The following is a 17,466-nucleotide window of genomic DNA, read 5'->3' on the forward strand; positions in this document are numbered from 1 at the left end:
AGAGAGATACAGGGGATTCGATTGATAGTCACCACTTTTCGTCCATTTCCACTTACGCAGCTATTGAAATTTTTTTTTTTTCTCGCGATACTCGACGCCGGCAGACGTTTTCTTTTTTGTCGCACGCTTACCGATTTTCCATTTTTTCGATTAGTCTGGGATATAGGACTCCGTTGAATAGACCATTCCGAAAGTAACGAACGGGTCGTGTCCGTGACGAGGGCGGAGGGGGGAAAGACGGCGCGATGGTAAATTAATTTCACGACAACTCGTCGACGCTTCGTTATCGGTTGCCAATCCCTTCGTCCCGTTCCTACGGAAATGCATATCGATATCGTCTGGATATCGTTGAGCGATTTCCACAGTTTCGCCGTGTACCTTGTAACAATTTCAATTTCTGCCCCACTGAAATCCTATTCTCCCTCCGAATACAATGGGAAATTTTATCGAGCACCAACCTCTCTGTCTTCCATCTGCGTCCCACGCATATCCCGCATCGACCTCCCCCTCCCCCCCCTTCCCCCCTCTCCCACAACGATTCAAGCCTCGTTCAACACAGTACCGTTTTTCTACCATTTCCACCCAGTCTCGTGGGATTATGTTAATGACGACTCTCTCGTTTCTACGATCGACGAAATCCTGGTTAATGGTATGAATCGAGTGATTCATACAAATCTGGTCGAGTGTAACTCGATTCGGCGGAAAGATAATAATTACCCATTTGGGTCCTCGAAAATCGTTGAATCGTTCACGAAATTAGGAACATGCTCGTTCTCGTGTGTATCGTTTTATAAATGTGTTATCATCGAAAGGATATATATTTTAATGGTAAATTAAAAAGGACAAAAAATATCGGGGATAAAAATTATTACATTCCGCTATGTATTATTACGTATAGTCGTACAGTCGTGTATAAATATAATCGTAGTCATTTGTTTTATCGAAATTTTTATTTCAATGAAATATCGTCACGATGAAATAGTATATGTATGCGTATAATGAATATTTGAACAAAATCACGCGTGGTATGCATATACACGTATATGTAAATCGTATATAAACTACTTCGTTACAAAGTATAAATATAAACACAGTCGTCGTTCGTCGTCGCGACTGGTGGCGACGTCACGCGGAAAAGGAAAACAAACGAATAAGAAAAACCACAACTCATGAGTTTGAATTTCAAAATGGCGTCCGTGAAGTCGACACGTGTGGTGCGTAACAAGTGTTTCTGTGGCAAAAGTAGTTAATTCTTCGTCTCGAGTGTTTCATTTCATCGTTTTCATAGGTAAGTCGATAACTGAATCGTAATTTAATCCGGTTATACGCGTTTGAATCGAAAGTCGGCGAAATTAGGTATGAAAATAGACGTAGAAGCGTGCCATGGAAGAGCCTGGCATTCTCGAAATTATTAGTTGGCGAACTATTTGCATTAACGGATCAAAGAAGACGATGTGGGTTGTTGTGGGCACAACTAACACGGTATTTCACAAATGTTAACCGTGATTGCGTACCAAGACCATATTACAATAGTATGACGCATTAATATATCGTCTTTAATCAACTGCGTATTAGAATTATTCGTGTACACGTGCGCATGCTGTTCGCGCATATTGTTCGTCCATGTTGTTCGGCCATGTTGTCTTCTTGTTCGTCGGAAAGCAAGATGGTAACAACTAACCTACTCGAGAGAATTTAGAACTTTTGCAAAAGCACCTGCATCGTCTAACCTCGTTTGAACGTAAAACTCGAAGAGTTTCCATATTCATTCAACTTACTTTGACTTTGCGAGAAATATTCTGGCTGTTCTGTTGCTGTGACGCCTTGTTAAATAAGAATAGATTTCTCCGTTATTTATGCACTTCTCGCGACAAAATTTTAACGTTTGCGTTCGCTCCTTGGAAATTTTATGCCATCTTGGAAATATTTACCAAGTTTTTCTACGATTTAGAAAAATTCATAAAGTGAACAGTTTCTTTAATATTTTTCATATTTTTTTCAGGTGGATCGAGTTTGGCGAGTGTGGTCGCTGGAAGTAAGCCGACGAGACTTTCGAATAAACCGGATTTCGACGACATCGGCCCACGAAATGTCACCGCCATTGTTGGCCAAACAGCGGAATTGAATTGCTTCGTGAAACATCCTGGAGACAGAGTGGTGAGTGACGATTTATTTTTTAAAATATACTTCGAGACGAAGTATATTAACGCGAATTGTTACGTAGAAACATTTTTCTATTGATAATCGCAAAAGTTTTATATATATATATATATATATATATATATATATCAACCTCAACGTTATATTCTATTGTAACGTATCGGTGTTTTATAAATCATTTTAACAAATGGTAGAAAATAACGAGTTTAATGGATGATGAAATGCGTCTTGCGTCGTCATTTTTCCGCAGTTATTCAATAATATGTAGGAAAATGCTAGGAAAACGAACATTTTATTTCGTTTATTTCGAGAAATATCGTAAAATCGTTAGGGAAAAATAAGAGAAATATTTTTATTCGTATTTCATAATAATATTCCATTCATCGATTAATTTACTTTCACAATGGTTCGACGAATATATATATTTTCGTCCTTTTCGCGTGTAATCCGTGCATCAGAAGCATGTACAATTGTATCGATGAAATCACGAATAATTTTATGCGTAATAAAGGTTCGGTACGAATCGCGAAACTTTACCCAACTGATACCGATGATTTCTAACACAATGTAGTTCATTAAATGTTTGGCAGTGGGTGGTTAATACCATCAGGAACAGTAGCATACCAAAATCTTCGCATAATTATGGGTATTTGGGCATTAGCATACGTATAAACCGTATCAATATACGTAATGACTAGTTTTCGGTTCGGACTCACGTACGCAGAAATCGTGTAATGTTTACTTATCGCAGTGTATCCGCATATTGTTGCAACATTTTCCATCCCACACGGTTCATGGATTTCTGGAAACGTGTGAATTATTAATCATCGTACGAATTAGGATAAATTAACAGAAACGGATAAACCTCGATTTCAATTCATTTCACGGATTATCTATTCAAATTTCGCTCGTATAATATTTTTAAATTCGCGTGAAAGTTGATCAATAAAGATCATGGTTCCTTCTTACAAATTACCTACTATATTACCTACGATCCGTCGTGTAATAAATATAATAGTTAGACGATAAAAATCATTCTCGCTTTTGATTTCGATCGTCGCTTTGGATTCGATTATTTTACACTACAAAAGCGAATCGATGGATGGAAGAAAGCTTATCGTTCGGCTTTTATACGATATATATATTCACCACTACCGATGTCTCTTTGATATCGGTTCGGGTCGAGTCTACTTTAACGCGTCCATCGAACTAGCAGCAAGAAAGACAGTCTTTAAATCTCTTCCGGTTCTCGAATCTGGCCTGAATACACCGTACGCCCGTGTACACCGCGTATACACGTATATGCTCCCTTGTACGTGTCAATAGCGGGTATGGCTGTCTTTAGCTCGAACCGCCCAAGTGCTGTCTTTAATTGCTAGACAGGAGAGTCTCGAACAGCGGAAGAAGCGAGTGCAGGTTAGACTAGGATTGCCAAGGGTGGCCACAGGGTGACTGCACCCTCGCCAGCGGCAAATGAACCGATCAAGTATACTTGGCCAAGCGGTTACAGAAGAGAATCCCCTTTTCCTCTATCAATACTCGGCGCTCCGTATATACATACGAAACTAAAGGGCATGTGCGCCAACGGGAAATGAACGAGCGACTAATTTAACTTACGGAGACTACGTATGGACGAATAAGGATCGAAGGGATAACTAAATCGGATAATCGAATAGGAATTTCGAATTTTTCATGATTGATAAAATTTCTTTTTTTTTTTTTTTTGTTTGAACTAAATCAATTATACAGCGTAATAATTATTCAAACGTTAGGGGGAGGGGGGCGCGAGAGGAGCTGGTGGCCAACGTTTCTTTGCGTTCCAGTTTGCACCTTTTTATGCACTTTAGATTCCTTCACCCTCCGACATTTTCACCCTTGTCGTCGCACATTTGCCGACTGACCGTCAGTTGCACGATTGCGCATAACATTAACCGCATACCCTTTTTCGTGGATTAAATTCACCGAGTTCGTTCCATTAAAAGCTGAAACATTTTTTCGTAATTCACGAATGAAAACAATTGTTCCACCGCATATCGTTTTTCGCGCCCGTTCTTCGCATTTCCATTCCCTTCTCGTGTACAATTCGTGTTTTATTCTGCAACCGCGACATTAGCATCAGCAACACACGAATTTTCGAGCGAAATCTATTCGCCTCTTATTATTAGGGGAAATGCATTAGCCTTGAATAATGCAGCAGGTTTGATACGGTGATATACGAGCTTCTTAAAATTCCGTTGGAAAACTGTTGCTCCGCCACTCTCCTCTCTCTCTCTCTTTCTCTTCCTTCTTCTCGTGGGGAAAAATAACGGAGTCGCATCTAGTTTCGCGTAGAATGGAATGGAAGAACGATTCTAAGGTGCCCGTTCTTCTTCAAGTAAGTGATCCGTTTAATTGATCTCCATTCTATCGCGTGTATCCTGCGCAAATAATTGGAATGAACTTAGGATTAATCACAATCGCACAAAAGGAATTGGTGATGCGTGCGGACAAGGATGACCCGTGTTCAATTATTCTATCTGTAGGACGCGATGTTTGTTCCTTGGTTCGGATCGATCGCTTGCCTCGTTTCTTTCTATCGTTCGTTCGTTTTTGAACAAAAATTCGATCGTTCGCGAATTCACGTTATTTTTCCTGTCCGTGCCGCGTTAACGAATATACGGGAGGATACACGGGAGAGGATCGATCGATGGAACGTAAACGGTTCGACATGTTGGACGAAACGGCGTTAAATTCATCCGTCCAATGATATTTCATCGGTTTGGAGGAACGATAAAATACGCGTGAAAGAGAGGACTAGTTTCGATCGTCGGTCGGTTTGTCATAAAAAAATAGAAAGAAAAATCAACTTTGGAGTAGTTGATCGTTGGTCGAAGACGCGATCAAACCATTCGCCGATGTTAACTTCTATAATTGATTTAGCACCGGATCAAGAACGTAGTAATACGCGCAACTGCTTTATATCGCGGAAGGGATCCGTTTAAACTTAGTTTGATTAAACCGTGGATTTATTGGGCGCCGCTCGATACACGGGTACACGCGAAAGATACGGGTGCACTGTTGAGCGACAAGGGGCCGGTCGGAGGGGGCATGGAACACGTGTTCGTGACGTATACGTTTATGTGCGTATATTGCGTGCATTATAATTATAGGATACAATCGTCGATGAAACGGATATTGATTTGTCATCGATCGGCGAACGAATGAAACGATGATTCGTACACGCGAAAGAGAAAGATATAATGATGCGTGAAAAATGATATAGAAAAGGGAAGAAGATAAGAGGGCAGAGGGTGAAATGTCGTGGAATTAGTCAGGACGGCATATTCAGTCAGGTGAATCGTAGTTTAACGAAGGACAGACAGGTCTTGCTAGCTCGTTGGAAATGGTAAATTGGCGTAGACGACAAGAGCGTAGTTAATTGAGATGAAGGAGTTGCCGGGGAAATTGGGTTGAAGTACGACGACCGGTTGTTTTGTGTCAGCTGTTGAGCACGGATGCCGGAATTTCTTCTGGCTGCTATCGATCACGCGATACTGCGCCACCACTTCCCCTCTGAAATAATCGTCTTTGAACGTATCATTTCGCCCGATCATCTGTGCAGAATATCAGAGTATCAGACTGCGTTTTTGAACGGTCATTGTACGCGTAATTTTTTTGAAGAGTGGGACGCGTTGCTCGAGAAAGAGAGATCGTGCATCTGTGCGTTTAAATATTTATACAAAGGCGGGGCAAAGTTTGTGTTAGAGGTGTAGAGAATTTTCGACAACTAATTACACGAAACTGCAAATATGGTTAGATCGATCGTAGAAGTTTCAATTACCTCGGGAGAGCGTAATGTACTCTGTTGCACTGTATTGGAGACGACGAAGCGTTTGCAGCAGATATCTTATTAGCACGATGGTTACGTTCATTAAAGTTCGATGAACAATTAATCGGTCGCTATCTGTCGCATAAAGCGGGCCCCGTCCGTCTAATCGAAATGCTAACTACATCCATTAATAACTTAATTGCACAAGTGCGTTCCCTGTATTGTTCTCTGTATTCAAGCGCAAAATAATTAGAATTATTCAGCAATTATGACGCTAGCAAATTTATAAAGATAACGAATCTTATATATATATATATATACACAGATATAATCGCGAATTTATGAAATAATCGAGCCGTTGAGAAAAATTCGCAAAATTGTTTGGAAATTATTTCCGAGTAAACGGATGACGGTGCGAGAAAATTTTTCCCTAAATTGTTAAGATATTATTACGATGAAATGCAGAAAATCTGTTTTAAAAAAATCGTCGAGAAATTTTCTCGCGCGAAACAGCTTAATTAAAAGAGTATAGCGCGAAGAATAAAAGGGAAACCGGGGATATCTCCCACCCTAAGTGGGAAGATATAAAGCAACGAATATTCTTTGTTGGAAGGGAAAAAATTTCCCCACGAACTTGTACGCGTAGCATCTGTAGCAACCTGTCCGTGTGCGGTGCGGCCACGGTCTGTAATGAACAAAGAAAATGCAAGTCAGCGCGTGTGGGTGGAAGTTGCGGAAGGAAAAGGATGTGAGAGGTCGCTTTCGAGCGGACAGATGTTATCTTTGGACAGGCTGCTTTGTCACAATCCCTCCACCGGTGGCAAAAAGCCATCGCGCCTCGTCCCTCCTTCTTAATTACCCCGTCACTCTTCCTGCGATCATTAGCCTCCCCCCCCTGCGATAATTAATAATCGAAGATGATCGATCGGCGTCTCGAGGGAGGGGAACGGTGTTGTCGTTGAGAATTGTCGTTGACGGAGAGGGGGGAGAGAGTCGAGCTCGACTTTTAATTGCGGCGAATCCAGGCGAAATTGTTTTCCACGCCGGGAAGAAATAACTGCTCGGCCTTCCGGGGGAATGACCGTGGGGGAGGAGGGGGAGGGGAGGGGACTAAGCCCGATTTAATCTCGTAGTAGACGCGTCTCGTCGTGCGGAGGACGAGACGTTTGGGACGTGGAGTCGAATTGAAACAATTTCTGCAGGAGGAAGAATCGAGAAATGCAATCGTCAGCGTAGCGTGCGGGGCAGACACGGGGATTTCTTCCTTCCTAATCCTCGCCTAGGACGAGTGTTTGCGAACCTCAGAGGCATCCTGCAGGATTTCTGGACTCACCTCTCTCTCTCTCTCTCTCTCTCTCCTTTTTCCCTCCCTTCTCCCGTCTTTCGATTACGATCCTCTGTCCTGCCGAGTTTGCACAGCGGTCCAAGGATCTCGTCCATTTAGGAGCCACCATCCGCTTGCGCGCCATCTTCATTTCCAATAAGCGTGTGTTTGCGGATTGTACGGGAGACGTACGGGGGAGGGGAAGGGGGGACGGTGACGAGAGACGGGAGATTTGTCACGAATTTGTCCTCTAATAGCTGTACGCTATAGGCGGGGGCGATATAATACTGGTCGTGTCGTAGTCACGGTTTGACGGCAAGGGTTAATACAGAGGGCAAAGAACGTCCGAGATTCGAACAATAATAGTTGAAGAGACTGAGGGGAGGGAGGGGGAATGACGAGGCGCAATCGAGAAGAAGCTTTTATCTTTTATCCGGAGGATTAAAGGAGCACCGTTCGTCCCCCGGGCAAACGATTGCTCTCAATTAGCTTTATCTGTATTTACGGTGGCCAGAGGTGAAACGGACACGAGGGCCGGCAGCTGTTTGATTCTTCGGGGAAACTGGGGTAGCGAGAATTCTCTCTTCGTTTGTAGTTGTAAAAGGAAGGAAGGGGGGAGGATAATCGTTGAAAGACCGTGAATTGAAAATTCTAATTAAAAGGAATCATTGTAGGCCGTTTCTTTCTTTCCTTCTTTTTTCCCCTCTTTTTTTTCTTTTCGTGCGATGGAACAATTTATATAACGCGATTCACAACGAAATCGATAGAAGGTATCGCCGCGAAAACTGATACACGTAAACGAAGAGACGAGAAATGGAAAGTATTGGACAATGGACAAAAATAATCTCGTAATCCCTTTGCGAATTCTATCGCGGTGAACGTCGCCGCGAGATTGTTCTTTTCAATTAGTTTTGTTCGCGCGATTTTGGACGAGAGCGAGAAATAAAATCCTGGCGAGGGAGGAGTGAATCGCGCGCGACACGTAACAGAAATTACCGGTGTGACTGGGCGCGATCGGTTGAATTCTGCTGACCGGATTGCCGTTCCATTCCCGTTTCCGACCATTCCACGAATCGTTCGAGTCGGCGCGGCTGCTGTTGCTCTCGGAAAGACGAGACTCAACTGACGAAACTCGAAAGCACGCGAGAGTCCTAGCTTTCGAGATTGGAAACGATAAGGAAAGATCTCGATTTCGATTTCTCTGAAATCTGACACATTGTGGCAAATTGTGGAGGACAAAGTTTAATAGAGAAGGTGGGGAATCGTTATTTTGGCGATGCTTCGGTGTTCGTAAGGATCACGGAGAGCGATAATTGATTTTTTAAAGGAATATTCAAGATTTAAAGAAACGTGCCAATTTGAGTTCAAATATTTGATTTCGAGTATCGAAATTTAAAAAGAAAGAAAGAAGGAAAGGAAAAAAGAGATCGAAGAGAGATTGTACTCGATGTTGTTCGATACGAGGTTGAAGGATTCGCCAGAAAGTTCGTTAGGATAGAAGGAGCATTTTCCAGTTGTAACAAATAGTCGGAAGATTGATTTTAAATGCGAAACTTCTTTAAATACTTTGCGAACGAAAAGCACGCTTCGTTAACTCGAGTAATCTCGAACCAAAACTTGTCAAGTTATCAAACCATGCTAAGAGGAGGAGGAGGTGGAGCCGTCTTTTTAAAGGGGAAAGGAATCATTTTCTCTCGGGATCTCAGCGAAATTATTTTCTTTCGGATTCTTGTTGCCTCGAACAGAACTCGTTGAAATTTCGTCCGTTTCGTGAACCGTTTTCACACGGCTACAGTCCTTTTCTTTTTCGCCGTTCTACTTATTCGTACAGAATTAAATAACATCCATAAATTAACGAGCGCGACGGGGATCTTATTTCTTTTAGATTCCCACGAAAGTATAAGTTCAACGAATAATGAATTTTCGAACTTTTTCCTTCAAAAAAGATTTTGTTTGGAAAGAATATTCGATTCAACGATATAAGAATTTAAAATCATAACTCATAACCCATTTTTTCTTGGGATAAACACGGGATTCTTCGATATCAAATCTCTCTTATCGTCCTCAAGAAACAAATCTTCAATGATCGTTTCGAATTATTCCCCCTTTTCGAAACTTGGATTGTTTCTCCGAATGGCAAAATCGTTATCAAAGCTGGAACATCGAATCCGTGATCTATTAAGCCGGGCGAAATGAGAGCTCTACGCTTCATTGGTCGATATTAGGAGGAGGAAGAGTTATGATAAAGAAAAAAAAGAAAAAAAAAAAAAAAGGTGGAAGCTCGTCGAGAAGAGGTGAGAAGATGGTAGGAGTGGAAGAATGCGAGGAGAGTCGATGATAATAGATGCTAAAAAACGCCTTCTGGCTTTTATCAGCGGGTCGCAGACATAATTCAAGAGGGGATATTATTAAAAATGCAACCCCTCCGAGGAGGAGAGAAAGAGAGAGAGAGAGGGCGGCGATTAGGAAAAATTTGGAAGTAGATTCCAACCGAATTATCCCTCGTGTTTTCACCTTCTTGGTAACGAGTTCGTCACTTTATCGTATCTCTTCTACCCGGATAAAGCTACGGGACCTTAATGATAATCGTCTTATCAGCTATTACTTTGCATAATGGGATTCTTTCTCATTAATAATCAACGTCTTTGTTGGTTTTCATCTTGGATAGAATTCAAATTACCTTGGAAATTGTTGGAACGAATATATATATATATATATACGGAATACAATATGGAGGGATTAATCAATTTTCAACATTTAAAACAACGTCGGCCATTCATTAATAAAGGAGAATTAATCACGCGTGTGTAATGAACGTACCTCGTGTTTATGAAATATTACCTCTTCCACCGTAATAAAAGAATATTAGCGGTGTACGTTTCTCGCTCATTAAATAACATAATACATCGTGTCTTCTTCTCGATGGAATCGGAGAAGAAGAAATCGAATTTTCAACGAGATCGAAATTGAGCTCGCCTCGTCTCTCGATGGAAAAACTCGCGTCGCGGATTGGCCTTTAAAAATATTCTTTGGCGCGTATTTCGTCGTACACGCACGTACGTAATAAAAACGATACGGCTGACAATTCGGTGGCACACGGCACAGTCGAGTCGTAAAATACCGGTGAAAGGGTTCGTCGCCGTGTTGGGGAACGCCATATATATGCACACATGCGTATAGTTGAAAAATTTTCACGATACGGTTTTCTCCTCCACCGGGGAGACAAAACGAGGCGTCGTTCTCTTCATTACGCGTCGCTCTTCACGATACATTTCCCCGGGAAAAATAAAAATTTACGCCTGATCCCCGTGTTTTCTCATTACCATTTTCACCGTGTCTCTACCTCCGCTTCCTAATGTGTTTTCGTATAAAAAAAAAAGAAAGAAAGAAAGAGAACGGAACGGGTGATGGCCGGTAAACGAGGAGAAATATGAAAAACTGGGCATTGTCGTCGACCGCGGTTGTGTTCGCGATATCGGTCGATTAAGTAAGAAAAGGTGATATCAAGCAGGATGGACTAATCGTATCCGTTATCCGCTGTCCTTTTGTCGCGGTTGCTTGTCTAATGACGCGGTATTGTACGCGGGAGAACGCGAGAGATACGAGAATCTTTTTTTAATGGAAACTCGATGTTAAAGCGATACTATCAACCAAACTCGTCACGATCTTAAATGTTGCAAAAAAAAAAGAAAAGAAAAGAAAAGAAAAGGTCGGGTAGAAACGCGATTTTATATCGGAAAAATTCTCCTCCATTGGCTCGTTCAATTACACTTTCTTTGTCGAGGAGATTAAATTCCAGTTAGTTGGGAATTTAATTGCGCAACAATCCACGTGGAGATTGGTGAAAAATTGATAAATTATCCTTTTCAACGTTTGCCTCGATGTTCAAGAGATTATGGAAATTAATGTATTTACGGATACGAAAGTATGGATTCGTCTGTGTCTCGTACATTTCGTGGCTAGGATTAAGGGGGGAGGGGGCACATTTTTATCCGTTTAACCAAGTTATACCGCCGGTGTAACAGTATTATAAAAGTAGAATTAATCGATGGAATTTAACCCGTGATATAAAGGGGGCGGGTGTAATAATTTCTTCTCTTGAGTTTGTTTTTCATAATGGAATAATAATAGTTTCTTACCCGGTTATTTACGAGAAACACGGCACTCTAGTTACCAGATTAAAGGCGGGTCCGGTGGCTATAAATTAAAATCTTAAGCCTCCCCCTCCCCCCTCTTCTCTTTTTCTTATACCTCCTCCGTCGGAGAATTCCGCGGAGCAAGTATCCGTTCTTAACCGCAGAATAACTACTACGGGTGGAAAACGGGTGATTTTTATTCCATTTAAAATTAGTTGCGAGTGAAATGTGTTCCCTCTTTAAATCAACGAAAAAAGAAAAGAAAAGAAAAAAAAGAACTTCTCTCGTTTCTATTTTACACAAGCTTAATGATCGCGAACGCGTAGTTTGGAAATTCGAATTGAAGTTGCGAATTCGATTTCAAGTTCAGTTCCTCCTCCACGAATTCAGCAGATATTTCACTCGGCAAATCCTGGAGTTTCCAATGAGCTGCAGAAATTCGTGGCCACCGAGTCGACCGAATGCTTTTCCAACTCGGACTCGGTTCTCGCAGTTCTCCCGTGCTTCCGCTTGTCGTTTCTTCTCTCTCTTTTTTTTAAATCCGTATTACCACGTCGTTGCCGAATGTTTTTCGCATTTTTCACAACTCATTAGTCTTTCATAAAAAAATCGATAATCGGTTCGTTTGCTCCGCGCAACCTCGTTTAATTTTGGAAAGCAAAAGAGAGAAAAATAAAAGTAAAAAAGAAAGAACGAAATAAAGGGAAAAAAAATGAAAGAAACATTAAAGAAGGGAGAGGAGGATAAGTAAGAAGGTATAGAGAAGTAATTACACTTATTATTTAACATAGATATCAAAGAACAAAGAGGGGGGAGAGAGAAGTTGGGCGCGTGCTAAGTTAATCAATGTTGGAAAGTAACGGGTCAGCACGTTCTGTTCGTTTAATTGAGCCGATCCAAGGGTTTGCTTTGGTGAATAGGTTCTGTAGAAATAAGGGGCGAAGCGAGCGGGGCAACACTTTTCCCGGGGTCTCGAGTGCACCGGCCGACGTCGTAAGAACTGGGGAAACAATCGGGAAGTTCAATCGCGTTAAAGCTAACTCGAAAACGATCGCGCGGCGTTCAGAACGGTTTTTGCGGATGTTTAAGAGAGGACTTTGTGTAATATAAACTTGCCAGTTTGGGGATGATCGAATTAGCGTGTTTCGATTGTTTTACGTTCGAGACAGAGATGCGTTTTTCGAGCCATGACCGTTCTCGAGAAACTTGTAACGATGTAAGACGAGTATATATACGCGTATTTAGAAGCACGTAGATACGAATAATAGGACGGTGAATCCTATTAATAACGCGTGACGGGGCAAAATTCGGTTTCAAACTCGGCGAATAACGGAACCCTTGTTCGATCTTCTTTAACGTTATTGGAAACTCGGCGAAGTCGATTTCACGAACCGATATCGGCTTATGAAAAGACACGCGGCATAACGGAAACGTTATATTGGTTACGTTTCGTTTACCGGCCCCTTTGTGGCCACTTGATTGATGACATTAAGTAGCTTTCTTTTATTCAACCGGGGCCACTACCCTTCCACCACACGGTTTTTCAATGGCGACTGATTCGCCGGTGATTAATGTCAGTCGTATCTTCCCCGGTTTAGCGATATAACGCGGCGGTGTTCATTTATTACGACGACCAACGTTATTTATGATCGGCGCGCCACTTAATACCATTTCCCCGGAAGTGGCTTTCCTTTTTCTCCGATCCGTGCTACTGTCTCTCTCTCTCTCTCTCTCTCTCTCTCTCTCTCTCTTTTTCTCTCCCTCTTTAGAGTCGAGCACCGAGTTTGAAACCCCGTTCGAGCGTTACGTAAGCAAGATTTATCGGCGTGGCCTGTTTCTTCAACTTTTCAACCGTCCATTCGGTATCTCGGCCGGTTTGAATCCCTAATTTACTATCAATTCCGCGATATGAATTGCTGCAGCGTATTCTGTGTCCGCGCGACGTCTTGGCTAACCGGCGTTGGAACCTGACCTGGAACCGAGTCGAGATAAATCACGAGGCCCGTATGCAAGATCGGTTATCATTTTTCGCTTCGCGATTCGCGTGAATTTTCGCGTCGAATATTCATGCGACCCCCGAAACAAAGGGAGGGGGAGTAATTGTTCCTCGAAATTAAATACAAGGCCGATGATAAATTCGTCGAGAAGCGAGCGAGAGAGAGAGAAGGAAAGAGACAAAGGGAGAAGAGCGAAAAAGTGGAATCGTCTATTGACCCATTTTTCAATTGTTATCGGTACTTCGCGTAAGCCTTTCCGTCTGTCGAGAACGTTCGCCGTTACCGTGCTTCTGTCAACGTTTCCGGCGAATCGGCTGAAGGAAAGAAGGGTGGAAAGAAAAAGGGGGGCGAACTCCTCTTCCGATTCTTTCTTCTCCTCGCTGATACCGCTTAATTGGCTGATCTGGCAATCACCGTTGAAAAAGAAAGAAAGAAAGAAAAAAAAAAGAAGAAATAACGAGTGTGGAGGAGAAAGGGAAGAGAATGGAAGGGAACGCATTTACGAAGTGTCTGGGAGAGGAAGCAATTTCTTTAAGAGATGGCCGGACACTCGAATCTTGTCCGTTTTTCTATCCACGTTGACAGAGCCGGTGCAAACAGCCGAGAGTAAAAAGTTGATATTCCTCTTCAACACGCGGGAAAACTGAAATATCTAAAGATTGTTCGATATTTCGTTCCCTCGAAAATTCTTCTTATTTATTCTTCTCGCCTCTATCCAATTCCATCGAGATTTTCTTCGATCGAATCGTTTTCGTTCCTTCTCTCCTTTCTCCCTCCCTATCTTCTCTTTTCTCTTTTCTTTCTATTTCTCTTAGAAATTTTTCTCAGCGTCCAGGGTATAATACACCCACAATTCGCACCCTTTGTTCGATCCAGTACAAACCCCTTGCTCCCTGGGCTATCTTCAATTCCACCGCCCTTGCGCGTCATCCTCGCGTCCACCGAAAAGAAAGAGATTATGGGATCGCGAGAAGGGTGAAATCGAGAACAGGGCGAGGAAAGGGGAGGGAAAGGTGAGCGCTCGATGCAATCTCGTACTACGTGGAAAACGATACCAAGACCGTTAGACCGTTGGAAATCTCCTCCGGGAATCTCCGCCGCGGGACACCTGCTCCCAGATCTCGAGGAAAAGTCCACGAGGAGGAGGAGAAGAGAGTGGACTTTGAACGTGGTTATGCGCGAATAGATAGCGACAGAGAGAGAGAGAGAGAGAGAGAGAAAGAAAAAGAAAAAAAGGTATTTGGATGCGCGAAGGATAGAAGGAGTCGTTCGGTGTCTGATCGCCTGATCGATTTCTCGATCCGTTCTCATTGATCGCACGGTCACCCGTGGACCCCCGATGTGTATCTCTGAAAATGGAATGTGGACAATTGTACTCGATCTTCCGAGCATTTTTCCCCGGCCACGATTCCGGACGCATTATTGAGTCGTACGTACATTTGTTACCCGATGTGAAAAGGGTGGAGGAGGAGGGGGGTGGACGAAATTCGATTCGCGGCTGGACGACACTTGGGAACGATATTGTTGGGGCGAAAATCGAGGGGGCGAGGAGGAGATATATATATATATATAGATTGAATCGTGTCTTCGCGAGTGGCTCAGTGTGTCATAAATTCGGGTGGAAAATTGAAAAGTTTAGTAACAATGGATGAAATGGGTACGGAATGGAAAATGAAAAAGTAAGTGGGAATTGAGCGGAATCGGTTTAAATTCGATTCGAGAATTTAAATTTACGAACTTTGATTGAATTTAAAAATTACTCTTTTTTTTTCTTGTTCAACGTGCGTTCTTGAATAATTTCCCGTATTAAATAATGAGGAGAAGGGGGAGGGGGTGTACACGAGCATCGAAGAAGATACGATTCGTGCGTGTCTAGAGAGAGATAGATTGGGATAGGTTCGACGACGACTTCATTACGGTCTATGATTTTAATAAAGCTGGAAGCAATTTGAAAGTTCAACAGGGCGCGCGACTCGAGCTTTCCGAAACTTTCGATATTTCAGGGATAACGATCTTGTCGAAGTCTGCGCGTGGGGGGCCGACTTTTAAGGGTTAAAGAGGTGTGAACTTACTATTGGATGCCAAACACACGGCGTTATTGGAAAAAGTTTCCGATGTCGATTATTCTTCCCGCTTTGCGAAAACCTTCTATCCCCACCGCCGCTCTCGAAATTCGCGATATTGAAATAATTAATTCGGAGGAGTCGTTTCCACGAAGAACGAGAATAATACAAATTAATCTTCTCCTCCCCCTGTTCCCGCGAAAGTTGAACAAAAAAGTCCATCCTCGCGCGTAATGGAGCAAAAAAGAAAGAAAGAGAAAAAGAAGAAAGAAGAAAGAAAGATCGTCGAGCGAATTTCCTTTTTTTTCTTTTTTTTTTGTTCCTCGTCTCTGAAGAGATTAGTCGAGTCCGATCCGGTCCAGTTTGGTCTGTCAGTTGCACTCGCATTCCTCGCGTTAGTTTTCCGCTTGCAAATCAGTCGCGTATCCGCGGAGACTGTTCACGCAATTATTAACGGTGACGGGCGTCGCGGCCGATAAGAGGAAAAGAGTGGAGATTGACGGGGACGAATCGATCGTACGGACATGTAAAACGCGAATTCGTCGATGCGTGTAAACGTCCACTGCTCGAACCACAGTTAGAGAGAAGGACGGGGAAAAGCATCGAGAGGAAAGAGAGAGAGAGAAAGGGAGGAAAGCGTGGAGAGTTGATCGGTAGTAGAGAGGGGGTCGATGGAGCGAGATCGGAAAGGCGGGTAAAAAGGTGGTGGGGCAGTTGGAGAGCGTTGGAAACGGCCCAACATCCGGACAACGTGAAATAACATTTTCAATATTCGGCTTGGAAAGCTTGGTGGGCGCGGATGGGAACTTTTGCTCGAGCGTTCGTTTGATTTTTAATTCGATACGAGGCGAGTTGTTGGAGTGTTGCCGTGCGAGGAGGTCGGTCGGCCGTTGGCTCGGTGTCGCGTCCCTGCAGATTTTTCAGAGCGGCGGCCCCACGCAACTTTTAGTTTCGGGGACGAGGAGGAAACGGCGGGGGAGGGGATCGAACGAGGGAATAGGGACGCGGTTGAAAATTCTTCTTCGCAGACCGGTCACGAACTGCGAGATCGATACTAAACCACTTTGATACCGGCCGCGAAAGAGGTTAAAGTTTTCCGAGGGATGGAAGAGGACAAGTAGATGCACCGATACGTGGAATTCTCGATGGCGAAGAGGAAGAACGTGGGTGTGCAACAGAGTTTCTATCGTTAAGTGGGAAAGGGTGAAATCCAGTTCTAACTTACCTTCATCGAAAGTGGCGGTTATTCCGTCCCCCGATAAGCGAATTTAATTTCAACCCTTTGGGGATCACGTGTCCGTAATTATCCGATCCTCGACTAAAAAGTTTTTCCACCGGCCAGGAAAAGCTGGTCTTTTTCTTTCGAAGACGTTGGTTGGATCCCTCGCGAAGAGTCTCGTTTGGAAAGGAATCTCGCGAAAGAAATATTTCTCTTTAAACCAACTTCGTCCCCGCGCTTATATTGCTACTTTCCGCGATTCGTCCCGGAATCATAAAACTCGACGAAAAAACATCCGAGATTCTCTTTGAAATTCGTAACGTCATCCTCGAGAAACCTCGAACAGCGAACGAAAGAGAAGAACTGTCCTAACGTAATTTGCGTTCTAAGGATATGTGTAATAATCGTAATGCCATCACTCGTCGCGTGCAATTTGTATCCCGAATTGAAAAATTCTTGAAACTCGAGCCGTTGAGAAAAGCGACCGCGTAGCGAGAGGAATACGGAATCAGGAGGGAGGAGGAGAGGAGGTGGAATATAGAGATGGGGAGGGGGTAGGTGGGTTTGAAGGGTGAAACAACTAAAGAGCGGAGGAAAGTCGTCGAAGGAGGATAAATTCATCGAAGTGGATAACTGCATTGTGCCAGAAACACTGCAGGAACACATCCGATTATTGGGAAGACGGGATTTCGGCATTTCTTTACCGTTTGGCCGGATGCCAGGGGATGTTGTTTCCTGTCGTCGGGGGTCGCTGGCTCG

General features: G+C 43.1%; 1 protein-coding gene across 7 annotated transcripts in view; it reads left to right on the forward strand.

Moving 5' to 3' along the window:
• LOC410439 (basement membrane-specific heparan sulfate proteoglycan core protein) overlaps positions 1–17,466 on the forward strand; it is a 144,745-nt gene that overhangs the window by 51,753 nt on the left and 75,526 nt on the right. For 6 of the 7 annotated variants that reach the window (XM_026444737.1, XM_016915917.2, XM_006560411.3 and 3 more), the window contains exon 3: positions 2,003–2,157. In XM_026444737.1, coding sequence (XP_026300522.1) covers positions 2,003–2,157 — 155 coding nt within the window. Of the gene's footprint in view, positions 1–1,608; positions 1,670–2,002; positions 2,158–17,466 lie in introns of those variants that run through there. The other variant, XM_026444738.1, reaches the window with a different exon arrangement.

This window comes from Apis mellifera, linkage group LG13, assembly GCF_003254395.2.
Source record: "Apis mellifera strain DH4 linkage group LG13, Amel_HAv3.1, whole genome shotgun sequence".
NCBI lineage: Eukaryota > Metazoa > Arthropoda > Insecta > Hymenoptera > Apidae > Apis > Apis mellifera.